The sequence below is a fragment of the Osmia bicornis genome, chromosome 14 (assembly GCF_907164935.1).
Source record: "Osmia bicornis bicornis chromosome 14, iOsmBic2.1, whole genome shotgun sequence".
NCBI classification, from domain to species: Eukaryota; Metazoa; Arthropoda; class Insecta; order Hymenoptera; family Megachilidae; genus Osmia; species Osmia bicornis.
The window spans coordinates 3,441,345-3,468,798 of NC_060229.1; the positions used below are offsets into that span (position 1 = coordinate 3,441,345).

Here is a 27,454-nt window from a genome sequence, read left to right on the forward strand (position 1 = left end):
GACGATACGTCATACATCCCTTGACGTCAGTGTGACGTTCGAACAGGGATTGGCCAAGTTATGACACGCCTATCAGGCAACCCTCGACCCTACGACCCCCTCTGTACCCGGTGTAGTGGTCGCTCGCTCCGCCCACGCGAAAACAACCCCCGCCAGCTGGGGGTGGCTGCGTGGGTTGTACAAAGATGAAACTGGGTCAGGCAGAATCGAGGCAGGCCGAGTCAGGCCGAGGCTCGAGAGTCGTCCAGGCGTTTTCGGCTGGAAGCAGTCCCTTGGAAACCACCCCGAAGCCCGTCGTCGTTCCACCAGTCTATCGACGCTCCATCCTTAAGTCCTTCTACCGCTAGGACAGCTTCATCCCCTTGTACGCGACACCGACACCGTTTCCGTGCTCGTCGTCCGAGAGCACCCTTGTACAGAGGAGGACGGATTTGGTGAGTGTAGCCTCGTCTTCGCACCATATGATTGTGCCCTCCATCCTTTTATCATACTCTTAGGGATGTTTATTGATACTCTAAGTTTGAGAGGGTTTTGAAAAACGTGTTGCAGTGATTTTCAGTTAAAAATCCGAGTGTCTATTTCCTTCAGAACCATCTCAATTTTTCTGAACCTATATACAATTTCATTTTCACTGCACCGTCTTTGATAATTAATTTATATACCCATAAACGTATAATAAAATTGTCTACTTTTAAAAGTAATATACACATGCATCGTCTTCATGATAAATTCTGTACAGAAAGTCTTACGTGTACGGGTATCGAATGCTAATTGCACGACTGTTCATTAATATGCACTGTTTTCATTCTATCTGCATACATTAAAAATCATCCAGTCAAGTAACGCTGTTTCTGGATAGAACGATTCGTAGTGCCTGATCTATTCAAGATAATCTCTGTCGCTTATTTCTTCACGCTCCAAGGACCAGTCGATCGGTTCAGAGAGCAGTGTAACACGATTCTCGTATGATCAAGAGTTAAAACGATATGCTCTCTGTCCATGTTTCTTTGGTCGCTCGGCCTGCCGTGCTCCTTCGGCGTTAATTCTCGCTTCGCAGTTGTGCAATTTCTCTCAAGCTCGCTGGAAACGAAGGCGCGATTAAAGTTCGGCTCGACACTGAAGCGGACACTGTTGTTGATTGTTGTAGGGACTGAGGCGAGGGGCACAAGCAGAGACATGGACAATGTGCAAATGATCGGCACTAAAATCACAGCGATCAAGGAATACTTATATGTAAGGCATTCCCATCTCGCTGCACGTCATTCATTCTGTCTCTTCTTTTCTTCTTCTATTCATTTTTTTTTTATCAACGTAGTTATTCTATCCTTTCATTTTCCGTCATTTGATTTTCATGATTTGGCCTGTTCACGAATGCTTTTGCTACTTTCTCTCTCTCTCTCTCATTGCTCTCTTCACCGACAGGTTTCGAAGATGTTTCAATCGTAAAGCTAGTTTTCTGGAATGTTAAGTCTATGGTGAATGTTGCCTCACGATTCCTGGTTCGTGAAACACAGATGTTCATTGTCAATTTCAGAATTTCGCCCGGACACACTCACCAACCAGACTAATGAGTTCCGAAAACACCTACTCGCTCTCCAGGGAGCATTGTAACTTGAAATATTCGGGTGAGTTTAAAATGATACTTATAAATTGTTTTAGTATTGCTGCATGCATCGTTACTGATCGATCTGTACTTTACTCGTAGTCTGACCATCACTTTCCATTTCTACTTACAATCTGTCCCACCGTCCTCGCACTCGCACCGACAAATTCTTTAGTGAATCCCAATTCTAAAATCAACCTTGCCTCTTCTAAGAACGAAATCCGGGAGTCACAATATTGTCCTGATTTCGCGGAGCCCGCGAGGGTGCATAATAATAGAGGATTTAGAATTGGCCTGAAGAGTAGTCGACGAGTGGCTGAGGACAGATTACACGCCACAGAAAGGGTGGAAGGGTTTGTTGTCACGACGATGTTTGCAGTGAGCCAAGTGTTAGAAACCGATAAGAGTCATTTCGAATTTAAAATATGCTCCGAGTGAAACAAATCCGTCAAACCTTTCGCAACTTTAAAAATCAGTACTTTCTTTAAACGATAGCAAGTAATTTCTTTGTGGCTAAGAGAATCGGTGATGTTTCTTCTAATTCGTTGCTATAAATTAACCCCCTAATCCTGCTTATAAATCGCTGGAACTAATTGCCGCATGTAACAACCCCTAGAAGGAGCTTTGATTAAAGCCAGAATCCGAGGGTCCTGTGCATCTGGTGCCAAACTACGTACGAGTTTCACCTAGATTAAGCACGAAACTGTAATTCATAAATTGCAATTGTGTTATGCTTGTTCCTTGCACGATACTTGTTACAATTAAATTCGATATTATTCGAAGTGCGTTTAGTTCTTGGTTTGATTCCATCGAGAGTTCTATAAAGCTCGAAAGAACGAGTCTGACGGTCTTTTGGACGTTAGATTGATAGAGCTGGATTAGCTGAAGCAGAGCCCTCGGAAGCCAGGGATTTCCCTTGTCTAACCATAGGCTCAGAACGATTCACCATAAGGTTTCCGACGTTCCCCTCGTTTTTCCATTCCCGTTCATCGTTCTCGTGATTATTGAAAAATATACTTATCCCTTCGAGAAGACTTCGCACGTTTTCTTTCAACATTGATCGCTAGAAACATTAGAAAGTTTAATTTAACTCTACAGCCTTGGCCTAATTTCATTTATCTAAACACTGAAAATCTTTTATTACCATTGGCAAAGGGAATGATGAGTTTCAAACGTAGATTCTGAGTCTCCTGGTTTGTTTATCCATGGGATCTCCTTAATGCAATGGGAAACGAAGGGTGGTTTATTCGGCGGGATACTTTATGGTTGCTCTGCAACAGGAAGACAGTTCAATCTAGCAAGGATTTACCACGAGCACATTGAAATGCCCCACTGTAGAGAGTTTATGATACCTTTACTGAAATACAATTTGAATTTTCTATCTCAAAACACGGTGGTCATTGAGTTAAATTTGCATTTTGTGTTGCACGATTGATTGCAATCGCATGCTAATTTTCGAACAGCAATATATAATCAAGATGAAGAATAAGAAGAAATAGGGAAGAGGACGACGAAGTGAGATGGTGTCATCCCACCAAACAAGTGAGAGTGTGTCAATATAGGTCTATACTTTCAATTGTTTGATGAGGTGAAATCATTCTAATAATTTACGTTTTCTGCGAGGACGTCGGAAACCCGACGGTAGGTCGAAACGACGGAGCACCGAGAAATATGAATTCAATGAAACGGTATCAATTCGATCGATGTCGCTATCGTAGAAGAGATTTCACTTGATTATAACAATTAGAGAGTCACCGTAGACAACTACTGTAGCCACCTTTGCGATTTTGTCAATATTACAAGTATCCTTCGTGAGAACACGAGATTTTATTGATATTGTAATCGTGTGCCTTGTATTTTCGGTAATTAGGTAATTGCCATTTCGATGCTTTGAAACTGTGAAATTTTAGCAATTTAAAATAATTAATTTTACAATTTTCAATAGAGAAAAATATCCCAATCGATGTTACAATTTTAAGGAGATTGAGGTGGCAATATTTTGTAAATGGGAAAATTTCAAACTGATCATTTGCATAATTTCGAGCTCCTTGTTCTCAGATATCCTGCCGCACAATGTCGAAGGTTATCCAGCAACCAGAGAGTTCCTAATGAAGGTGGTGGATATCCTATTGGATTTCATTAAGTCGACGAACGACAGAAACGCGAAGGTCCTCGATTTTCATCATCCCTCCGAGATGATGCGCATCCTGGATCTTGAGATTCCCGACACCGGCTTGACTCTTCAACAACTTATTATCGACTGTTCCATGACTCTGAAGTACCAAGTGAAGACTGGTAAGTTTTAAATGAAAACTGTCATTTGTAGAAAAAGCAATTACTCGTTTAGAAACTTGAGATTAAATCAGTATCTCTGAGTAAGTGTTAATAACACGAACATCGGGGATGATGTCTAGCAGAGCATCGCTTAACACCGTTCTATCTCATTTCCTTGCATCCACGAGGGTGATAAGCCACATAATTTCATATTCAATTTAGCATACGCGTACTTTGGGTCGGAGATAAGGTGACTAGAGACACTTCCAGCCTTTCCGTCGGCATCAACCCCTCCAAAATGTACACTCCTCCCTCGTGCACGTGATAAATGAGCCAGGGGTTGGCGATAACTGAAAAAAAACTGGGATATCTGGGTGCATCATCTGCAATATTTTCTATAACAAAGAAAAAAATATTTCCACTACATACCCTGAGCTTTACACTCAACAAATCTAAATAAATTTCTTACCAAAACGTCCCCCAAAAAGAATTTATAGAATTTTTTTTATAATTAAACCATCTTTAATTAGAACGTCACGATACTACGAAACTCTGCAGACGGTTAATTCAGTCACGACCAGGTCTACCGAATCTGTAGTCTCTGTCGTTCGACGGAATGGCAAGAGTCAACCGCAAATCCCCCGCGAAAGTTCGCTATCTCGGCAGGATTCGATTACCAGCTTGAATAGATGCTAATGCACAATGGAAGAGGGCTAACCGAACTTAGGCCAGAAATCAGGCTTGTCTGGCATGGAGCATCGATGCAGAGGACCGAACGGGGACGAGAAAGCACCCCTGTGTATAGGAAGTCGCGTGCACCCTGTATACGTGCCGACAAAAAGTCGTTATTAGATTATGTGACACGAGATTCGCGAGCTCCCTCCAAGTGTCGTCTATCAAACCATCCTCGAGATTCGTGAAAGAAACTGTCCTCCCTCCCGCAGGGGGAGGATCGATTGATTGCTGATAGGCTGAAAAATATTTCGGACAGCTGGACGATAAGAGAGAACGTCGACGATGGTCGTGTGAAATATAGCGCGACGAAAAGAAGCGAAGATTAAAATTATTGCTCAACAAAATTATTTGAGCATCTTCTTTATTACGCATCTTGCGATCGGAAGGAATTAATATTGATCAATAGGGAGATACGTGTGAAAATCTTGATTGATTACGACCACAGACGAGCTTTCGACGTTCATGATTGATTCCTTTGTTGAGAGCAACATGCTGCCGATATTAAAATCTCTGGAGCGCTGTTGCGTGTCCCGTGCGTCGCCGACTCCGCGGACTTTCTATAGGGAAACATGGTATATCATTCCTCATCCCTCTGAAACATTGTAGCTTTGCTTAAAACATAAGAAACATATGTAACTTCGAATATTTCCAAGATTCTTAAAAAATTCGAAGATCCCAGAAAAGCACAATACAAACGGTGCCTGTCGAAAAACTCTGTTGTAGGGTTTGCGCACGTGGCACCACTGCACAGGGTGGTAAATTCAATAGGATCGGTGTAATTAAGAGCCATTTCTACACGATTTTCCCTCGCTAGGGTGGAGGGAAGTAGCAAATAGGGGCGAGCAGCAGGGGTGGTGGGACGATACATAGGGTGAACCCTTCGTGAACGTTCGGCACAGAAGCGCCTAGTGCACCCACTGGAGGAATTTAAATTGGTATCGATAGCTAGCCGTGGAATGCAGAAATCGTTTCGTCATGGAACGTAAAAGTTGTTACGTCATGTGATCGGTATTTGCACTATGAATCGGCGAAGGAAAAAAAATGGAACCTCGATTATTTTGCAAATATTCCTGAAAACCAATATATATTTCAATTTGATAGAGCTGTTCATTTAAATGGTTACTTTTTTTACACTATTTAAGTCTTGGTTCAAGACTACCAACATTTGAAATGTTCTTTCTAAAGATATGATTGATTACAGAGTATTAATGTTAAGCCTGGGTTACACACTTCTCTTCATAGAAATCCTGAGCCCCGTAATATATTATCGCAGCCTGCTCCGAGCAGGTTCTCCGCGTTCCCTTTCTCTTATCCAGCAGAGGAAAAAGAACAAATTAGTCGGAAAATAATACCCCTCGACGTCGTAATCGGTCGTGAAAGCAATCCAGTGAAAGAAACAAATCGAAGAATCTATCGTATCGAACAGTAAAAGTTTTCCTATATCAATCACAAGAACCGCTGAAATTCCAAGAATCAAATCGAAAGGAAATTTCCTTTTCTACTGGTTTTAACAGTCGAGCCTCTATTTTGCCATTACTTCGCGGTAATGGAGAACAGTCTAAGGGGATTCGGTTCGAAAATCCCTGCAGCTTCGTCGAAAATTAACATACTCTTAAATCTGCATAATGCCAACCTGCTTGGCTTATCTCGATCCGCACGCTGCACTCGTGTTTGTTTTTCCTATCTTCCTATGGAACCCCATAACACACCACACGTTTACTCTCAAAAATTTTCAAATTTTTAATAAAATAATTAAATCTTCTTTAATTTATTTCAAAATAAGGAAACAAACTTTAAATTTCTTTGAGTAGGACTTTTTTAAACCTATGGTAGATTTGATTTGTATATATTTAGATATGCTCATCCTGATTTTTTGGTAGTTTGTTTTCCTACGTGGGTTTGAGAGCCTCTGCAAACAATCTAGTCGCGCAGCGACGCGTGTGACGCGCAAAATGCGGGCGCTTCGGACCATCGACCCTCCTCTACCCTTGACTGAAGCACGACCCCGATACTCCTGGAAAAATGGAGGGATAGAGAGAAAACAGGAGACTTCTTCCCGTTCACCCTAAAACCGGACGCGTGCCACGATCCGCAGACCAAGATAATTGCGAGTAACACAGCGACAAACGGCTCGGATACCGCTGTCCGATATATCGTTTTGGGGTTGACTTTTCTATTGAAATATACACTCGTGTCTCTCACGATTTGAGTATCTAGTACATTAGATAAGTAGATTCTAATTTAAAAATAACCAAAGATAGGATATTTTCACCCCCAGTCATCATCGCCAATGGGAAAATCCTGAGCTAGCCCACCAGACGCGCCAAGGGGAACATTTAACCCCTGAAATAGTGGTGTTATACGTCAATCACAACGTAATACCCGAAGATTAAAATGTCTAAGCATCGACCCTGAAATTCCCATTCCTGTCTCTAGTTTCAGCATTTAGGAAATGCTTAGGGACGAAAGAAAATACTGTGTTTCAGGAAACGCACTGTTACCCACCATCCACCGATGTGTTTCTTGGTTTATCAAAGGTCGGCGAGGTTATCGTGCACCCGAGGGAAAAAGTCTTTTCGTGGCCGGATATTCAATGGAGTGAATCCATCAATTCTCGGGATCAAGGGATCTACGTTATTTTAGAGAACGATAGGATAGGAGTTCGAAGGGTGCGCGAAAATCCTGTATCATGGAAACATAAATTTCCAGCACATACCGTGTACTTTACGCCCAAAAATATTATCCCATAAAATAACCTTCTGAATTCCTAAAGTAGCAAAATTTCAGGGTACATGGTCTGGTATGGTGCATCCTTGAAGTTCGTTCAATAGAATTACCGTAGAAGTACAGTTTACTAATTCCCAGACAAGAAACAGTAGAACCCGAGCACTGGTCCCCCAGACACATCAGGAGTCGGTCTCCCGTCGAACAGAAGCATTAACCCTGATCCTAGCGCGATGTTCAGCAGAGCGGATGACAACGTACTCAGCGAGCAGCTTAAAGCTCTCTTCCCTCTTTCGACCCGCGTGCCTTTAACGTCCATCCTTCGTCGGTGTCGGAGCCACGAATGCTGCTATAATTTTTCGACACGTGCCACGTCAGCTTTATTAATTACCCCGCCATTGGAAGCCGTCTTCGAACAATCACGCCGGTCACAATGAGAATTAGAATAACACCGCTGATTTATGGCTGAGACAATTAATTTCAGTTGCCTTCACGAAACAGGGACTTAGAAATTTTAGAATCCTTTGTTTTTCTTCATTTCTAGGACATCCCCATTTCTTCAATCAATTGTCCTGCGGGTTGGATTTGGTGTCGATGGCTGGCGAGTGGCTAACAGCGACGGCGAACACCAACATGTTCACCTACGAGATCGCACCTGTGTTCATTTTGATGGAGCACGTGGTGCTGCAGAAGATGAGGGAACTAATTGGCTGGAGCGGTGGCGATTCTATATTAGCTCCGGGTGGTTCCATCAGCAATCTTTACGCCTTCCTCGCCGCGAGACACAGGATGTTCCCTAGTTACAAGGAGCGAGGTCTTTCCGCTATCGGGGGACAGCTGGTTATGTTCACGTCTGACCAGGTATAGTTTATACTACTTGATTCCTTCGTAACGTCTTAACTACCGCATGCGATCAACTAATTTGTTTTCTCTTTTCTATTAATTATTCTATTGAACAAAATTCGGGATGTTAGATGCTGATGGCTACCATGGGGTTGTATTTTATGTGCTAAATAGTGCCATTATTCGGTGAAATCCTGCGCCGCAGTCTGTGGACTGGGAACAGACAACTGCGTGATGGTTCCCAGCGACGAACGAGGTCGCATCATTCCATCGAAGCTTGAAGAACTTATTCTGGAGCGTAAGGCTAAAGGACATATTCCCTTCTTCGTGAATGCCACCGCTGGGACGACCGTCATTGGTGCATTCGATCCTATCCCTGAAATCGCTGATATCTGCGAGAGACACAAGCTCTGGCTTCACATCGACGTAAGTAATTTGTAATAAAAAGTTATCGAAGTTAAGCAAGATCCTTAAACGCGTCCAGTTTTAATCGAATACAAGTACAAGGATGAAAGTGTTTGAAAGTTAGGAAGGGACAGAGATTTCCACTTAGCCAGACAGCTTATTCAAATCGCTTCAACGTTCGAACGATAAATGCCAAACACGTAAGAGCCTTAGCTTAAATAATAAATGTGAGAATCGGCATGTCGAGGGTCGAGAGGTAGTATCACGAGTTAAACTGAGGGAAATTTCGGAAAATCTCAGCTTTACGAGTCAACGCTTACAGAAGTCTTTAGTGAGATTCAACCCTTGTTTAAAAAAGAGGATTTGATTTTTCGTTTCAGGCGGCTTGGGGTGGTGGACTGCTTCTGTCAAGAAAATACAGACATCCAAGATTGACTGGCATCGAACGGTGAGTGGAATAATAGAAACATTTTACATAAACAATCTCTGCTGAAAGCACTGTGCATTCACCCCTGAACTTCGTCGTTGATGGGTCTTTTTCCGATCAACGAGAAACACCTCCACATGTGCACTCCAGAGGGGTGCCTTAATCCTCGCACTTTATAGTTTATTGAGGCTTAGTTTGATGGAGTCACTCAGAAAAAGAGCAGGCACACAGACACTCGCAGCAGGTTGAACCAGCAGTCTTAGGGCACTGTTTATGAAGGGCAAAATCGATATTGCCCTTCTGAAATAGCTCGAAGGAGGCACTTTAAAGCTCAGAAAAATTATTTTGCATCAGAATAGACATGCTGAATTTATATATACCTCCTGTAAAAAGTAGATAAAAGATCTGCAAGATAGTACTATTAATAAAGGAAAAGGATTTTTGCAAAATTGCAAAAGATTTCAAAAATTTAAGGATATGTCTGACTAATCATTGATTTTTCTACTGTAACAGTGAATATCTTCAATATTCCATAACACAGCTTAGTATAAACACTTTTGATCCATTATTTAACACACAAAGAAGTTGAGAAATGTATTCACAGAAGAAGATTCGTCTCAATCCTCTCCCACAACACCCCCCATTGAACGCCAGCAATGAAGCTGAAATTAGACAAGCGAAACCTTGATTGATTGATGCGAAAAGAGGATACCTGTAGGCTATTCGCGGCCAGTGTCGTAATCCGTAAAATCGAGGGGTTCTCTCGAAAGAAAGGAGTGACTCCTGTCCCGAACACATGCGAACTTTCGCATCTACATCCGCAAGAGACGGTGATGCTCGACCCCTCGCGTTGCAATGGGGGTCAGGGATAGGCCGATTCGAGCGTAGTTCAGATGGGGTTGGCGAGATTAATCCACGATTTGCATCCGGCCGCATCTGCTCCCTTCATTCAGCGACAGACAGTCCCTGACCCGAAAAAAAGTGGCACGAAGCCTACCAAGAAAATGATTTTCTAACGAAAAATTGCTTCTGTGAGATATCGAGTGCCGTCGCTGTTCTTTTACCTCGTGAAATTTCTTTTGATGCTGAAACGCTTTAACTCTTTTTCTAATCAAAAAACAGTCCTTAGTCTCTTCCATCAAAATGCATTTTGATTTATTAATTGAAATCTTGATGGTGGAGAAATTTTTTCAGCTGATGAACGAGACAATTTTTTATTATTATTCGCTCTCTGCTGGGACTGTACCTCAGCAAGGACTTCCTTCCTGAAGGTCTTGATTAAAATGGCAAACGAAAAGTCCGAAGGACGAGCAACAGCTGGATCAGTTCCCTGGAGCGCATTTGCAGAACAGAACTCTCCTCTTTATATATCGACGCGGCGCCGCATCGTAGCGTGCCTTCCGCGGGTCTGAAATAAAAGACCGTGCCTCGACAATGCTGGATTAAACTCGTACAAAGGGAACAGCTTCCCTCATTCTCTCGTTGTCTGTACTTCTCTGCCGTCCCCCCAACCTCTGTACTCCTCCTTCAAACAGTGTATAGACTCGAAAAAGGAGCAATAGAGACGGAGAGTTAAAAAAAAAAAAGATGAATCGTGATTCCAGCGTCGCGACAAAGTCAGAAATGATTACGCGTAAAAGGTGGGCCGGAACGAGCAAGGTCTGCAAGTCGGAAGTGAAGTTGAATGTTTTGCGTCCTTCTCTGAATTCCAACGCTTTGTTACAGTCGTGTGTTTTTCTATGGATCACCCTCTTGATTCTTCTATTCCCTTTCGACGAATGTCAGACATTCCTTTAAGCTTCATCATGTACAATTTGACAAATTTTTGTTTTTCGAGTAAAGTTTGAGAATGGACATTCGTGGTAGTGGTGTGTTCGTCTAGTTGCTTCTACTTCTACTTTAGAGGATAATTAGCAACCCCCGTAATATATATTGCGCGGCTTTTGGGGTTGGCACCTAGGACGAATTTAAGAGTGAACGGAGGGGTGCTGCACGCGCCAGCCCCAGCTGCGAATCGCATTAATCACTCGAGCTTTATGTACAGACATTATGCATACTCTTAACGTCGGCGCTTTTTTAAGTAATAGAAAATCAGGGCAAGTGGGCAACCCTCGAAACAATTTGTAATTATTTTCTTCTAAGAAAAATTCTAAATATCACTCGGATTATTATATTATATCTAAAATCTGTTAGACGAGCTGTGGTAAGTGCTTGCTATAGAACTACACGGAGAACCAGTACCCTGAAGAGGATGCAGAAGAGTGACTAATGGCAAACGCCTGTCGTCGACACGAATCTCTTTTCCTGACTGTTTCGAGTACCCTCGCATCATCCACAGCGAGTACATTGTCACGGTATACGTGTCACTTGCCAAGCATCGATAACGTTTGTCATGATATAGCATGCCTGACCACATGTGTCTGATTTTATTTATCCAATAAAATAATGAAAAATCTGATTCTTAAGATATCAGTAAACGTGAAGAAATTATTACAAATGATATCAAAAATGTTTCACTTTAAACGAATTAGACAGATAGAGAAATGATGAGGTATGCAACACTTGTTGAATGCTCAGAGTGCATAGCAAATTAGCATCAAGTATCACACAGCTTCTCGCGTTTCGTGCCAGCAAGGATTAAGAAGGGTTAAGAGTTTTTATACCGCAAGGGTGTGTCTCTTAGGAACAGAGGGTTAAATCCAATCCTGTGGCTATATTAATAGTTCTCCTCTCGAATTGATGGGCCCCCGTGGTACGAAGGGAAGATAACTCATATTTTATCCCCTATTGGTCCCCGTGGGACTCGATAACCGTTTGACAACCAGCTGAGCTCGCTTGCCTTTTTTCAGCCACCTCAGCCTCCCTTAAGAGGCTAACTTTTAAGCACTTCTACCCTCAAAATCTTCTTCCAATTTTTTTTTTCAATAACTCCTGATGACACTATGCTCCTGCTGTCCTTGCAATATTTCCTTTGCTTCGAATAATAGTCGGTGGTACAATAATGTTCACAGAGCCGACTCCGTGACCTGGAATCCACACAAACTCATGGGAGCGTTGCTTCAGTGCTCGACTATTCACTTCAAGGAAGATGTAAGTCTCGAAAAATTCATTTTAGCCCCGTTAAAATCACAGCGAATTATTTCGCGAGCCTTGTTTCTAATTATTCTTACATCTACGTACGTGTCGAACATTATCGACGGTCCAAGATCGCGGTCCAAGAGAAATTCCGATCTCCTGGAAGGGTGACGACACAACAGTGGCTGCATTCCGAGGGGTAAACGTACACGTCGGAACGCAGCACTGCAGGAATTTAATTAAACTAAGAGATAACATATGTTACCAACGGTACAACGACGGTTTGCCCGAGGGTTTACCCCTCCAAGTCAGCCCGGTTATTGCTAACTCGGAACTTCCCCTTCGGATATTAAAATTCCGGGCACCGGCTGCCGCGAAACGTTTTGAGGGGGATTGTACAGACTTCTTTCGTCTTTCTTGATATCGTTATTCTTTCCGTCGAAGAGAAATTTGAAAAACTGTTCTAATTTGTTTAAAAGAACGTCCAAACGACCTCTTCGGGTGGAGTAGTAGAAAATAAATTAAAGAAGTTATCTTTGTTTTATTTCTGCGGGAGGGAAGGGTTGATAGTCACGAGTCGGCACTCAATTCCAAACTCCCAATTAACTTTTACGACACGGGACGGGAAGAATCGTCGATTCGTGAGAGGACAATGGCGCACGGAAGGGTGGCTGAGTTTCAGTCGCCATTTTGTAAATTCAATATCCCTCAGTTTCCCTCATTCTGCGCATGAGTTGTCGTCGTCCATATCGACCAGACCGCGTATCTCTCCGCTTTTGTTTGTTCCTTTTCGCGCCTGTCAATCAGAAACTTTCCCGAACATGGCTCGAAAACGCTCATTGTGATCCGAAGAGTAGAAAAAAAGAACGAGCCAGACGATGCGTCTACCCTTCGTTCGCGATGCATCCGACTCTTTATTTTTCAGGGGCTGTTGATTAGCTGCAACCAAATGTCCGCGGAGTATTTGTTCATGACAGACAAGTTGTACGACGTGAAGTACGACACCGGTGATAAGGTGATTCAATGCGGACGTCACAATGACATCTTCAAACTCTGGCTGCAATGGCGAGCCAAGGTAAACGGCCCCAGAAATTCAAGTAAAATAACCCTGATTCGTATTTCTAAGGAAATGCAAAGTTTACTATTGATGGAAAGTTAAATCAATTGGGACATCACGAAGTTTCTTGCTGATTCTGCTCCAGGGTACAGAAGGTTTCGAGAAACACATGGATCGGTTAATGCAACTTTCGGAGTACATGGTCAGGCGGATCAAACAGATGTCAGACAAGTATTACTTGATACTTGAACCTGAAATGGTGAACGTTTGCTTCTGGTACCTGCCGACGCGCGTTAGGAACATGCCACATACTGCTGAGAGGATCAAAATTTTAGCAGATGTGAGATGCTTCTTATTTTCATTTCTCTCTGAAGAATCTAAGCAACGAAATTTCGATAGAAAATTAATTTTCTATTGTAAAAATTTGATCACCCGAACACTCGATGTTGTGTTCGCAGATATGTCCCATTCTGAAGGGTCGCATGATGCAAGCTGGTACGTTGATGGTCGGTTATCAACCCGACGATCGACGGCCCAACTTCTTCAGGAACATCATCTCGAGCGCCGCTGTGACGGAAGCGGACGTGGACTTCCTGCTGGCCGAGATGGACCGGCTAGGTCACGACCTGTAAGAAACCTGCCTATTTTAATTAGCCGCATAATCAGCGACTGATAAATATCGCGACGTAGCATCGAAAGTGATCCCTGCTGATATTAGAGATTCATCGATGAGCAGGGAATCACGTCGCGTTTCATTACGTGTACAAAATCCGGAGGCCAAATTCAAGGATCGCAATCATGGTTAATAATTTAAGACGCGAGCTGATTCTTTCGGTTTTCTTCAGACACGATAAATTTAGGGAATTGATGCAACCTTCCCAAAGTATCTTTTATTTTTTTATTTCTTTGATCCACTGTATTACAATATTATTAACACCTAGGATACCTTCCTAATTATAAAACTTTCGAGCTTGAAATTGAAGACAGAGAGAGAATCAGTGAACGAATCATCATCAGTTCGTAGTTACGACAAACGCTTCTTCAATATAATTAAAAACCACAGCTACTGAAGATCAAAGGATACTCATAGCACGTAAGTTCTCTAGGTGTAAGGAACAGCATATCCGTGAAACGAAGAGTCAACTTACAAAGCTCTAGCGACGCTTCCGGCCGTAAATGTTACTAGTTTTCATTCCTCGATGCTACATGTTAGAAGAGAAAAAAGTAGCAACGAGTCGTAAATCGATAATAAAATAATAGATATGCTTCGATAGATATCTCGTTCAGTTTTAATTAATTTTAATTTATCGATCGCGATACATTTAGCAGAATTTATTAAACCAAATTTCAAATTGAAGTTAAAGAAAAATCTAATCCTCGATGAGTTAGAACGTACTTGAAAATTTCCATAGCTGATAATGAAATCATTTGATAAATGAAGAAATCAATGTTAACAATTTCAGAAATTCGGTGGGATCGTTCTCTTAGGAACGAAATAAATGTACAAAAATGATATTTTTACTCCAATTCGAGTAGTTAATTCATCTAGTTGCAATTGATGCTGCGCATTACTTTGTTGAAAGTTTAAATACATTTGTTATTTATTCATTGTTTGCGAGACTATAAATTGACGAAAAGAATGGCCTGCATTCATTCTATACAAACGTACGTGCGTTATTATTTACTGTTGAAGAATTATCACCGAACGGAGAGTAATATTTACTAATATAAATAAATATATATATTACATAGGAAACTTGAAAAAAAAAATATAAATGTATTTGAAAAAAAAAGATATAAATATATAAAGAACAAAGCGTATATTATATATATATTTAGCGTTGAGATTTTAAAATACGAAAAACACAAACCCATGAAAGTACATGCTTTTTCAAGTATTCGTGCGAACGGTTGTCATTTAGTTCGTCGATTACCATTCTACTCTCGTTGAGAATCAATCTTAAATCTTCTTAGTGATTTTCTTAGTGTTACAACAAAAGTACACAATATTTTTCAAAAAAAAAAAAAAGAATTCTATCGCTAGCCTATCACTTCTCACGCCTCGATTCTTTTCACCTACAAACTCTAGTTTTCAATTATTCTTTTTCTTATCATTTTCGCCCGTAACAGAGACGACGAAAAAATAGCAATCTGTTCGACAAAAAGAAAAGAGAGACACTTAAGAACCGAACAACTCTATATAGATTTCGATTCACACTCGCCATCGAGTAAACAAAAGAGGATGAATCTAAGCGTAAGTAATTACTAAACGATATCTAGGTGTATATTATAAGAGAAGCGTAAATCTATTTATTGTAAATCTACGAATTTACCTATGTTCTATTTTCCCGTCGACTTTTACCGAGCCGTCGATACGTCTTGTTTCGTTCATACAAGAAGAAATGTAGAATTCAGACGGATGAGCCAACGGGGGAATTTCATTTCGTGTAATTCGTAGTAGTTAATTAATATTCCTGTTCCGTGTGATTAAGGTGAAATCGTTGATTCAAGGTTGACGGGAGACAGAATTCACGAAAACGATACAGAAATATGTATTTTTAAAGAAGAAACGATGAAGACGTTCGTCTGACCATGATACAGATACCTGCAAGAGAAGACACTCTATTGAACCGTTGTTATTAATTATCTACAATTTTATCAGAGTTGTATCTTTTTTTCACCAACAGTCGTATCATATACTGTCGACTGAATGGCTGACTTTCGACGAATTCACTCTATCGTAATCGAGGAAAGATTGATAACGTTATAAACAATAGACACACGTACACGTAGGAAAGAGTAATGTATTTGTATGATTAAAAGAAGAATGCAGAGATTATGGTTTGTACGTGCACCTGGTTGATTTGACAGTTTGAATCTCATGTTAAAATCTTTTCAATTAAATCTAGAATCGTTCTTGTTTCTATTGCACTGAATTGTATTCTTACAAAATTATTGTTATTGCATATTTAATTGCGAAATTTTTATGCACCATTAGCACAACACACACGATGCACCTTTGCACACAACACTTTCATTGTCAATTAGAGAGATGCACTTGCATTGGGGTAACTAGGATTTTCGTCTAGGGTGGACCAGGTCCCCTAATTTTATTAAAAGTGTCAAATATCTAATGTTATTTAATTCTAATATAATTTTTTTAAGTAATTACACTACATATTGCATTTCGTTCCAAATATTGATTTCTATTAAGATTTTATGAATTGACAAATGATTTTTTAGCAATTTCAATTTCTTATGGAGAAGAGCAGTATGCATTTTAAAAGGACTAGACCCATTCTGACCCCTACCTAGTTACACTAATGTGCACTCGAGAAACGGAAATCGGCACAAGTAATAATTCACGTTGGTCAATTCCTTTCCTTGTGATTTGTCACACTGATAAACCAGGGTCAACCACCCTGACCTCATTATCGTTAATTAGTAGATCTAAGTTGATGACGAAGTAAGATGAAGAACAACAAAGTCCCACGTCTTCCAGAAAAAAAAAGTATTGAGATTGTTAACGATTTAGAGAGTGCCTCGCGTGCTTCGAGGTAATCTATCCTTCATGCACTGTACGTAATTACAAAGGAGAATACATTTATATGAATATATATATAAATAGGTGAAAATTCTATATAAATATGTATATGTATGTACACGTGTGCGCATAACTCTGTTGGGGATAAAAACGAACGAAAGAAGATGGACTGTTTAATGATTCACTCGACGATATGACGATATTTGCTTGGTCGTCGCGATCTTGTTGCGTACGACAAGTACCACCTATCCACCTAATTGACCTTATTATCCACTGTATATCAATGTCTAATAAACTGCTGTTATCCCAAATTATGAACAATTGAAAATTATTATCCCCGTGTTAAACTTGAAAATTAAGTTTGACCAGCACTAATTACTGATGGAATAATTTTAATCTACATTTAAAATTAGCGTAGTCTGGAGACAGGGGGAAGGAGTTCTGAACACCATGCGTCGCCGACCTTCCGGACGGACTCTTGGAATCTATAGAGGCACCACCTTGGAAGAGAATGAATAATTTCTAAATATCAGACTTAATAATTCTTGAAAATCACGTTTCTCTATTTGGAATTAAGAATACTTATGAACTCCTCGATGTTTACGTAGTCGTATAAGATCATGCGATCATTACGAAACATGGGTGTTGTCCAAACTGGATATGATAACACAATCATTAAACTCTTTATTACTTTACATTTGATGCTATGGTACAAAGATACCAAAACCTTAAACTTCTTCAACTTGATAAACGATTACATTATTTTTTAGTTTTCAAGAAATTAGTGAAAAAGAAATAATAAGAAGAAAGACTTAGGGGCCAGTTAGATTGGGGAATAGCCGATAAGCAGGTGAATAAATTACCCTAAGAAACCAGTTGACCTTGACGAGCCTCCACGCATAATTATCACACGTCGTTACAAACAGATTTCAGGCAGTGTTTCAGACCAGTCGGTTCAAAACAATCGTGAACATGCGTTCTTTCGTGGAGTACTCTGCAAACTGTGATTTTCCTATTGAAAATCTTCCTTATGGTGTCTTTTCAACAAAAAACAATGTAAGTATGTACAATAAAATTGAAGTTTCTTATGGTCAGGAGAGAAATTTATAGGTTATATTTAACGAAAATCAAATATTCTTATATGTACAATAATTATAATTTTCAAATCAGAGCAATAGCATTATACAAATGCAACTATGATAGTATTAGCTACTATTTGAAAATCATAGTGCACTTCTTTGCTATAAAAAGATTTTAGTTTTCGTCAAGCAAAGTGCCATCTACCGGAAATACAAGTAGCGAAGGGCGCATTATTCAAACGTGTAAACTGTAATCAATAAAATTAAATTTACAATTTCCTAAAAAATGAACTTCTGATTTAATAAATATTTAGTTTGTTTATTGTAAAACACTATGCTCTTTTATTTATCACTAGTTTCGAAAGAAAACTGTATTATCGAATGCTGGTAACAATATTTTCAGCCTCAGAAGAGAATAGGAGTTGCAATTGGAGATGAAATCTTAGACCTATCTCTTATTTCGAATCTCTTCGATGGGCCATTGTTAAAAAATAATCAAGATGTGTTTCGTCGCGATTACCTCAACGATTTCATGGCTTTGGGAAGACCCAGCTGGGTAGAAGCCAGAAACAAGCTTCAAGATTTGCTATCAGCCAGTAATCCTACTTTGCAGGAACCCAATACTCGTTCCAAGTACAAGAAAAATTATTTAATAAAAGAAACAACGATAAATAATATATTTTCTGAACCTTCTTTTTAATTTAATCTTTCAGAGTATTCGTGAAACAAAATGAAGCAACCATGCATCTCCCAGCAAAGATTGGTGACTACACAGACTTTTATTCATCCATTTACCATGCCACAAATGTTGGCATGATGTTTCGTGGAAAACAAGACGCTTTAATGCCAAATTGGTACAATAAAAAAAAAATTCAATTTCTTTTGATAGTACACTTTTTTCAGAGTGTCAATAAAATATTTGTGAATCCAGGAAATATTTACCCGTTGGTTACCACGGAAGAGCAAGCTCGGTAGTTGCCTCTGGCACACCGATAAGAAGACCACGTGGCCAGACACTTCCGGTGGAAGGTGCAGCCCCAGTTTTCGGTCCTTCCAGGTCAATGGACTTCGAACTGGAAGTAGCTTTCTTCGTTGGAGGACCTCCGACCAAGTTGAGTGACCCGGTCCCAATATCTAAAGCTTACGATCATATCTTTGGAATGGTCACCATGAACGACTGGAGTGGTAACATTTAAAATAATAAACATTAATAGAAATTAATCGAAAAAGAGCAATTACAGAAGAATAACAATTCGCAGCAAGAGATATACAGAAGTGGGAGTACGTTCCTTTGGGTCCTTTTGGAGCAAAAAATTTGGGAACGACTATATCTCCTTGGGTGGTCACTATGGAGGCCCTGGAACCTTTTAAAGTACCCAATTTTCCTCAGGATCCAATCCCATTTCCGTATCTGCGTCACAGTGAACCTTGCAACTTTGACATGAAATTAGAAGTTGATATAAAATGTAAGTACAATGTGTAATACAAATTACAATAAAAAAGTGCAATACAAAAGAAGATTATTACATATTTTCCAGCTCCGAGCGGTGTCGTTACCACGGTTTGTCGCAGTAACTACAAGTACATGTACTGGACACCCCGACAGCAATTAGCTCACCACACCGTAACAGGATGCAATATCAATCCAGGGGATTTAATGGCTTCCGGTACGATAAGTGGCGAGGTGCGTCCGAAATTTTTGTCTCTCAGACCTAATGAGATCGTCCGTGTCCAAACGATACTAAAACCTTTCGTTTTCTTCAATAATTCAGACTCCTGATTCTTTCGGTTCCATGCTCGAGCTCGCTTGGAAAGGTACCCGACCTGTACCGTTACTGGATGGTACCAACAGGAAGTTCCTGCAAGACGGTGACGAAGTGATCATTCGAGGTACGTTCACGACGGGTCTTAAAGTAGATCAAGCTATCCATATAGACACGATTTTATCGACAGTTCTGACTGGTTACCATTTTCCAGGTTACTGTGTCGGCGATGGCTATAGAATTGGCTTCGGAACTTGTTCAGGAAAATTATTGCCTGCTTACACTGAATAATTGTTTTCTTTCTTTCGTTTCTGGTATTTGAGATTATAGTGCAAATACGTATGATTGTTTTCATTTTTTTATTGTATTGTATATGATGAAGAGAATAAAGGATTGAGATGACTTGTGTGTATTCAATGATTGCATGATAGATATAAGTGTAAATCTGATTGTTATGACCGAGTTAAATGAGTGGCATTGTAGCACACTATGACGTAGAGTGAATAGTTTATCGATTCGAATGATGGCCGTGGTAAATTCGATCAATAAGGAGGCCAGTACAGGTGCAGGTAGAACGGAGTATTCGGAGAACATGGCTGCTATCCTGTTGAAGTGAGTAAAATACAAAAAATTCATCACCTATTCGAGTATTTGTCATTCCTAAAATATTTTTCTATGAATTTCCGGCAATGCAAACTAACGCCATTGTAATCATTGACCCTTTCCCTACTCGTTGTTCCAATAATTAAAACAAAGCTAAATAAAGTTGAACCACATTAGATCATTTTTAAATCATCTAACACTTTGGTAAATAATTAAAATTCCTTAGAAGTTTGCATAACATCGAAGCTCTCGATGAGCCGACTGCAAAATGGAACGTCCCTTTGAGCGACGGAAACCACGTGATAGAATTTGAACACGGAACAGCGACAGGTCGCCGATTGATAAGAATAGATGACAAAGAATTGGTCCACAAAGATTGGATGTTTCAACTGGTTGGAGATGAAGCGTTTATGTTCAATGGTAACAAATTCGTGATCAGAATCGATCCAATTCCAGGTGAGCATTTTCAATCTACCATAGAAACTGAATGATCATTATAACGTGAAATTTACTATAGGATTAAAGTATTCTTATACTTTGTGGGTTAATGGTAAGAGTTACAAGAATTTCATTCAGACACAGTCAAAAATTTTGGAAACCTGGTTGGCTAAAGTTGGGAACGAAGAATATAGAATAGTCTTAGGTAATTTTAAAAATGAAATTACGATTTTGTAATTAAAAAGAAAGGAAGCAGCGATGTTTATTATATGATTTTGTAGATAAGCAAACGCAAAATGTTTGGGTAAATGGCGAACAAATGGAAACAGAGGTAGAATCAATGATTTTCTTCTGTAATATTTTAAGGAAATGAAAATTAATCAAATGAATTTTTGTTTCAGAATGAATTTACCGACGATGGGGCAGAAATATTGTTCTCGGTAGGAGACCTCCCAGCATCGATTAAAACTTACAGTTCAGGACAAAAAGAAATTGGAATAACGTACAGTTTATACATCGACGAAATAGAAATTGAAAAGGAGATCCCTTTGAAAGATTCTGATTAAATCTGAAATCATGAATCGCTTATTTACACAGTGTTTTATCGTTTTATGTGCCACGAACATTTCTTACACTTTGTATATAATACAATAAACCACGTTGCAATAAAATGACTCATTTATTTTATAATTTAAGAATTGAATATAGCATAATGACCTGTGTTTATGTTCAAATCACACATAAATAATTTTCTTGAATTCCTGTAATTTGCATTTAGAAAAGAATAATTAAACAAAAATGTCACTTCGAGAGAGTATTGTCAGCATTGGATCACGAATGGCTCATAAACACGAGGACGTGCATTTCGATGGTAAATAGAAACTATGCATCATTCAATATTCTTTATTAACATTAATGTTAATCTAGTTATGACTGACGAAGAACTGCAACAGATGCAAGATGATTTATTACAAAGAATCTGGATGTTGACCTTAGAAAATGACGTGTACGAGCGTTATCTAATGCGACACGATCCTCCGAGTATCAAAAGTAAACAAATTAAATTAAATTTTCATACCCTGACTTAAGATACAAAAACTGTTCCAAAGAGATATCGGCCCTTTTGGAAAGAGCAAAGTTCACCCGAAGGGTCACCGCATACATGGTGCCCAGATCCTCGCGGATGAGTTTTCGCGGCAGCATAATAGCCCTCCACGACCCGACTAAACACAGTCTCACCAGTAATCTCAGTAATACCAGCCTCCATTCGGGAAGTCGACTTAGAACACCGAGCCTATTAACGGTGGGAACAGCTGGCGAAACTTCCAAGTTAGTTGCATCAAAAACAAATTCGATTCTCCATCTTATCCTACGCTAATTATCAGAATTACGATCGCTCATCGAATGAAGATGGCGAAGAACGAGGTGGAGGAAATGAGAAAAGTGTTGGATAGGTTCGGAGAAGAGACGAGGAAAAAGAAAACGTACTTGAGAGCAGAAATCGAGGAACTTGAAATTCGTATCACCGAAGTTCAAGAGGCCAGGGATGAATTCGAAGAAGATGTTGTCGAGAAAGGTGTGAACCGTATCACCGGAAAGATTCCAGCCGAGAAAATCGTCAGGTGATTGATTGATTCCGTCGAGTATATGAGGAAAATTTGCGAACACGGTTTTCACGCGCGAGTTCTCTCGCGAAGATTCGTCGAGGAGTGGCTACGATCGGCGAACACGATAATAGAACGACTGAGGCTGAAAAGCACGACGCTGAGGGCGCAGATGAAAAAGGCTGGACAACAGCTGATCCAGAGGAAGGAGCTTGGCGAGTCGCTTCACCCGGTTGACTTTGAACAATTGAACATCGAGAACAAGGATTACGTAAAGATGATCGAGGAGAAGAATCGCTACGTGATCGGGATGAAGAGAATCGCAGGTGATCAATCTTCGACACTTTAATCACTGAGGGGATGTTCATTAACACTGAAACATTCACATTAGCTCCTGCTTCACCTCCCAGTGATGCAAAATACTATTCTCTAACAGTTGCAGTTGCATCTTTTCAACAGGTCATTATCATTTAAAATTGACCCAGAGAAAACAGAAGCTCGACGATCTTCTGTCCGCTTTAAATCAAGTGAAAAAAGAGACTGCAATGAAAGAGGAACAGATCAAAAAGTTTAAGGCTGAACTGAAGATTGTGAAGGTGAAGTTGAAGCAAAAGACCATACTGTTGAAGAATTTATTGACCTTCATGGAGAACCACACTGTAAGTTTCAATTTTTTAGAATCCCTTTGAAATTTATTAAATTATAATAAATTTTCTTGCTGTTCAGGCACCAAGTATTCTAGAATTCGTGTACCTACAAGCAGATTTCCAGGAGTTAGAAAAGGCTTTCAAGCGCCTGCAGAGACGCAGAGACATCGATCGAATAATATATCAAACCTATAAGAAATTGATGTATAAAAGAACTCGCGGGAGTATAGATTACAACTTTTTAAAGTAAATTTTCAAAAACATTTTCGTTCTAGTTTTCATGGATCCGCTAATATTCTGTCTCGTTTCAGAGCGAAAAAGATATCCGACACGAGATATCCTGTTCAACCAGTGTTCTAAAATCCCACACCTACTTTTTCCTGCAATTTTGGCTCGTCCTCTGTAAAATCATTCCCGCTTGCTGGAAACGGGAAAATGAAATTGTATGTGTAAGAAATTACGCAGCAACGTACTGTCACTGGTTACGCCACTGGATAATTGGAGTTACGGTGCTTGTTCAGAAGAGGAAGGAAGCTTGAAATGATTGTCCACTCATACTTTTCACAAGAAAACCTTCAAAAATCCCATGTAAATTTAAAATTCAATAGACTCATTTGAAATTTTAATAAATCTTGCTCTGAATTTTATTTCATCCTCCACGATGGTTAGTATATTAACACCAGCTTGTAATGAAAAATTTTATTTTACCAGCCGTAACGAAAGAATTCCCTTTCTATGTTAATGAACCGCGGTCGAGGAGCTTCTAAATGTATCAAGAAATTCGAATCGTTTCGAAGATGGAAGGATTTTGGCGTGTGCCACGGTGTGTTGGGTGTTCACGCTTCACGCACCGATGATGCCTGTCCCTTCCTCTTTTCGCCCGTGGAATATCCGTCCCGGAAGACCATGTCTCTCTTTTCTGTAGCGATTCAGTTTTGCCGCGACGACAACATCGACCTACCGAATGTTCGATCAGTTGCCAATCCGCCACAGCTATCTGTCTATACTTTCATCATTTTCCACTTAAGTGATTCCATGTTCGAGACACCTGTATAGTTTCTTTGATCGACTCTGCTTTTATTGCATGGACCGATGGGATGGATCGAATCGAAAGTTTCTAACAACGAAGAGGGGATGGAAGTGACCTGGTCATGTTAATAGATCGTTGAAAATTGTTGTTTCGATTAAACTCGTAGTGAAAGAGATTGCATTCAGTTGTGTGTTTTTTTTTCACGTACAAAAGCGAGAATGGTATGCTCGGTGGTGCATGAAGAATCGATTGGTCAACATCCTGACTTTCCAACTGAATTTCATGTTCGACGAGAATGAAAAGCAACTTCGAGAAAGTTCCACGGTTTTATCGATTCATTTGATGATTTTCTGAGTTCATTAACGAAGATGAGGATCACAGTAGGGAAATTAATTTATCTTTTTATCATCTGCTCGATGGTGCAGAAAAGTTGTAACAGATACCTGGAGGTAAGATATTGAACTTCCTCGTTGATTAGGTATATTAAATGAATTAACGGTACGAAGATGATACGCTTCGATAGAAACCTACTGGATATTAGGCCGAAGCATTTAAAATTATAATTAGACCGTGTGTATCTCGGTAACCGTGCCAGTAGAACGAGTTTCAATTTTATCTGTAATGTTGATTCAGGGTATGAACCTGAACCTAGGGGATGCTTTGCAATTCCTAAGGGAATACGACAGCGAAGCTTCCGCGATGTGCACCAGAGTGATGACAGCACAGTGGAATTTCGCTACGAACGTCACCGAAAGCAATCGTCGAAGAATGGTAATTTCTCGACGCGTACAATTATTTTCATTTAAGACATACAATAAATACAATTGTTTGTCAGTTAGACGAGCAAGGGTTGAAGTTGAAATTCGATCGAATTTCCTGGCGCAAAACTGTCAGTTTTGCTTGGAGCCGAATACCGGATCCTCTGGCGAGAAGAGAACTTAGGATGATTGCTATAAGAGGGAGGAATTCCCTGACAGATGACAAATTCAACGAGGTAATTAAACATTGTTAAGTTGAAAAATCGTGGAAGTACAGGAACAACGATATTTTTCAGCTGCACAGTCTGATTGTTGAAATGAAAGAAATATACACGAGAACGAGATTGTGTCCTTATAAGACGATAGGTTCCAATTGCAATCTAAGTTTGGATCACGGTTTGTTTATATTTATTTATAATTGATAAATGAACATTCATTATTAATTGACGTATTTCTCAGATGTCAGTAAAATAATGGCACGATCAAAGGATTACGATGAATTGCTGTACTATTGGCACGCTTGGCACGAGGCCACTGGACCTCAGCTTAAAAACAAATACATGAGATACGTTCAGCTGGCAAATCAGGCAGCCAAATTAAACGGTAAAAAGCACATTTCCAAATTGGTGAAATAGGAGTCATCACTATTGTTCGGGAAAAAATGCCCTACTTTCGAAAATACCATTGGAACAGTGTCCTCGTTAATATTTTGTATTGCATCTAGGATTTGAAGATGCTGGTGACCAAATGAAAGAACTCTTCGAGGACGAGTATTTTCAACAAAATGCAGCAGACGTGATGTCAGCGATAATGCATCTGTATAAAAATCTGTTCACATACGTGAGAACAAAATTATTCGAGAGATATGGCGACAGGATTCGAAGGGATGGTCCACTTCCGGCGCACATCTTGGGAAACATGTGGGCTCAAAATTGGGAGGAATTGTTCGATTTGGTTCAGCCGTTTCCGGCAAGCAAAAGACTGGATGTCACTTTGGATATGATGATTCAAGGATTCACCCCATTAAGGTGAGCATATCGATATATTGCTTCGATTGGGGGGGTTTAAATGCGAATTTCGTAACGTGAAGATGTTGAAGGATGTTCCAAATAGCAGAGGAATTCTTTACTTCCCTTGGAATGAAACCAATGCCCCCAGAATTCTGGAGATTCTCAATGTTTGAGAAACCTATCGACAGAGAAGCAAAGTGCACACCCAGTGCTTGGGACTTCTGCAACAGAATTGACTACAGGTATTTACTATACAACTATGAAGAGCTATTTGGTAAGCTTCAAAGATTAATTTTGTAGGATAAAACAGTGTACAAGGGTTACGATGGAGGATCTGCTATCAACTCATCACGAGATTGCTAAATTACAATATTATTTGCAATACAGAGATCAACCGTTACTATTTCGAAACGAAGCAATTCCAGGTGATAAAAGACACCTTTGCTGCTATATCATAGCGTTTGCTATGAATTAATTCTTTCTTTGTGTATTTAGGATTTTTCGAAGCAGTCAGCGATGCCATTGAATTATCTGCCTTTACACCCAAACATTTAAGCAAACTTGGTTTGTATGATAATTCCACGGATGATTATGGGACCGATATTAATTTTTTGATGCTGATGGCTCTTCGCAAAATTGCCTATATGCCATTTGCTTATATAGTCGATGAGGTTTTACGATGTTTTATATATTTTACATATGGTATTGTTATTTTCATTGAAATTGATTGTACAATTTTTTAATTATGTCGAAAAAGTGGAGGTGGCGTGTGTTCAATGAGGGTGTTACCGATATGACGAACAAATGGTGGGAATTAAGGCTACAGTATCAAGGAATCGTACCACCTGTGCCACGATCTGAAAGAGATTTTGATCCTGCTTCAAAATACCACATCCCAGCAGATGCTCTTTATGCCAAGTATGAAAAGCATTTTATTAACCGTAGCACAATAATATAATTCCTTTCTGCAATAAGGCTTAGTGCCCGAAATCCCTAAATTTATTACACTAAAATTAGCATATCACTTTAGATACTTTGTTAGTATCGTCCTACAATTTCAACTGTACGAGTCTTTATGCGAAATATCAGGTCACACAGGTGACCTACACACCTGTGATTTTTATAGATCACGAGAGGCTGGACGATTACTGTCGTACGTACAAATATCAATTAATATATTAAACTGTTTGCGAGGTGTAAGAAATGGTTAATATTATTTTTCTTTTAGGGATGTGTTATCAATTGGTTCATCCAGAACATGGAAGGCGGTTGTACGAGAAATGACACGAGGCAGAACAAATAGAATGGACGCTGGTGCAATGTTAAGGTATTTTGAGCCCTTGAACCAATGGCTAAAACGACAAAATGAAATGGAACCAGTTGTTGGCTGGATTACAAATCGCGAAGACACAGGTGAGTTTAAAAATAATATCGTTCTACTTCTACAGAAGGCTGATTACGATACGTTTTAATAATATCTTGTGACTTATTTTAGCGTTATTTTTTCACTGGTACCAAAATGGAGCTCAGCAAGTCACGTCGGGCTTATTTGTTTCATTGGTTTTAATCGCTGCACAGATTTCAGTATATTAATAACAATCTATCAATTGAAATGTTACTGTATAAAGGAAACGAAAATGTATGTACATACCCCGAAGAAACTTAGACTAGAAAAATACGAAATAAAGTATCTGCATGTAATTACATTTGACCAGTGAAGTCAAGAAATAGAAATAATATTTATATATTTATTGTACGATTAACCTTTTGTATTAAATATGTACGTATCTAATTAAATTAATTTACTTCCAAGATAAATCCACAACTGTCTCAGG

General features: G+C 39.7%; 5 protein-coding genes across 6 annotated transcripts; all 5 read left to right on the forward strand.

Annotated features, from left to right (window-relative positions):
• The first annotated feature begins 190 nt into the window (after positions 1–190).
• On the forward strand, positions 191–16,998 carry LOC114878968 (glutamate decarboxylase). Of its 2 annotated transcripts, XM_029193375.2 has the most exons (11): positions 191–434; positions 1,148–1,233; positions 1,535–1,625; positions 3,662–3,898; positions 7,881–8,197; positions 8,354–8,605; positions 8,965–9,032; positions 12,023–12,101; positions 13,012–13,161; positions 13,289–13,483; positions 13,602–16,998. In XM_029193375.2, the coding sequence occupies exons 2-11, from the start codon at positions 1,177–1,179 to the stop codon at positions 13,773–13,775; spliced, it is 1,620 nt and encodes a 539-aa protein (XP_029049208.1). In that variant the 5' UTR covers positions 191–434; positions 1,148–1,176; the 3' UTR covers positions 13,776–16,998. The 2 variants fall into 2 exon arrangements, with proteins under 2 accessions (XP_029049208.1, XP_046144587.1); XM_046288631.1 differs by lacking the exon at positions 1,148–1,233 and having other exon boundaries at positions 192–434.
• Positions 16,999–17,583: 585 nt separating this feature from the next.
• Positions 17,584–19,931, forward strand: LOC114878965 (fumarylacetoacetase). The gene is made up of 8 exons (XM_029193371.2): positions 17,584–17,743; positions 18,170–18,399; positions 18,480–18,620; positions 18,698–18,951; positions 19,026–19,232; positions 19,305–19,450; positions 19,539–19,656; positions 19,744–19,931. Exons 1-8 carry the CDS (start codon positions 17,660–17,662, stop codon positions 19,818–19,820), a joined length of 1,257 nt encoding a protein of 418 aa, XP_029049204.1. The 5' UTR covers positions 17,584–17,659; the 3' UTR covers positions 19,821–19,931.
• A 93-nt stretch (positions 19,932–20,024) lies between these two features.
• On the forward strand, positions 20,025–21,241 carry LOC114878966 (fas apoptotic inhibitory molecule 1). The gene is made up of 5 exons (XM_029193373.2): positions 20,025–20,141; positions 20,359–20,588; positions 20,650–20,775; positions 20,852–20,901; positions 20,972–21,241. The coding sequence occupies exons 1-5, from the start codon at positions 20,050–20,052 to the stop codon at positions 21,134–21,136; spliced, it is 663 nt and encodes a 220-aa protein (XP_029049206.2). The 5' UTR covers positions 20,025–20,049; the 3' UTR covers positions 21,137–21,241.
• Positions 21,242–21,981: 740 nt separating this feature from the next.
• Positions 21,982–23,258, forward strand: LOC114878980 (coiled-coil domain-containing protein 113-like). Its single transcript, XM_029193401.2, has 5 exons — positions 21,982–22,192; positions 22,268–22,500; positions 22,634–22,833; positions 22,901–23,067; positions 23,133–23,258. The coding sequence occupies exons 1-5, from the start codon at positions 22,005–22,007 to the stop codon at positions 23,179–23,181; spliced, it is 837 nt and encodes a 278-aa protein (XP_029049234.2). The 5' UTR covers positions 21,982–22,004; the 3' UTR covers positions 23,182–23,258.
• Positions 23,259–24,138: 880 nt separating this feature from the next.
• LOC114878974 (angiotensin-converting enzyme-like) lies at positions 24,139–27,379 on the forward strand. The gene is given in 14 exon segments (XM_046288669.1): positions 24,139–24,190; positions 24,192–24,300; positions 24,485–24,622; positions 24,687–24,845; positions 24,906–25,005; positions 25,069–25,212; positions 25,334–25,637; positions 25,709–25,861; positions 25,920–26,044; positions 26,115–26,290; positions 26,377–26,537; positions 26,650–26,772; positions 26,848–27,032; positions 27,115–27,379. Coding segments are annotated over 14 exon segments (2,019 nt in total). The 5' UTR covers positions 24,139–24,146; the 3' UTR covers positions 27,213–27,379.
• The last annotated feature ends 75 nt before the right edge of the window (positions 27,380–27,454 follow it).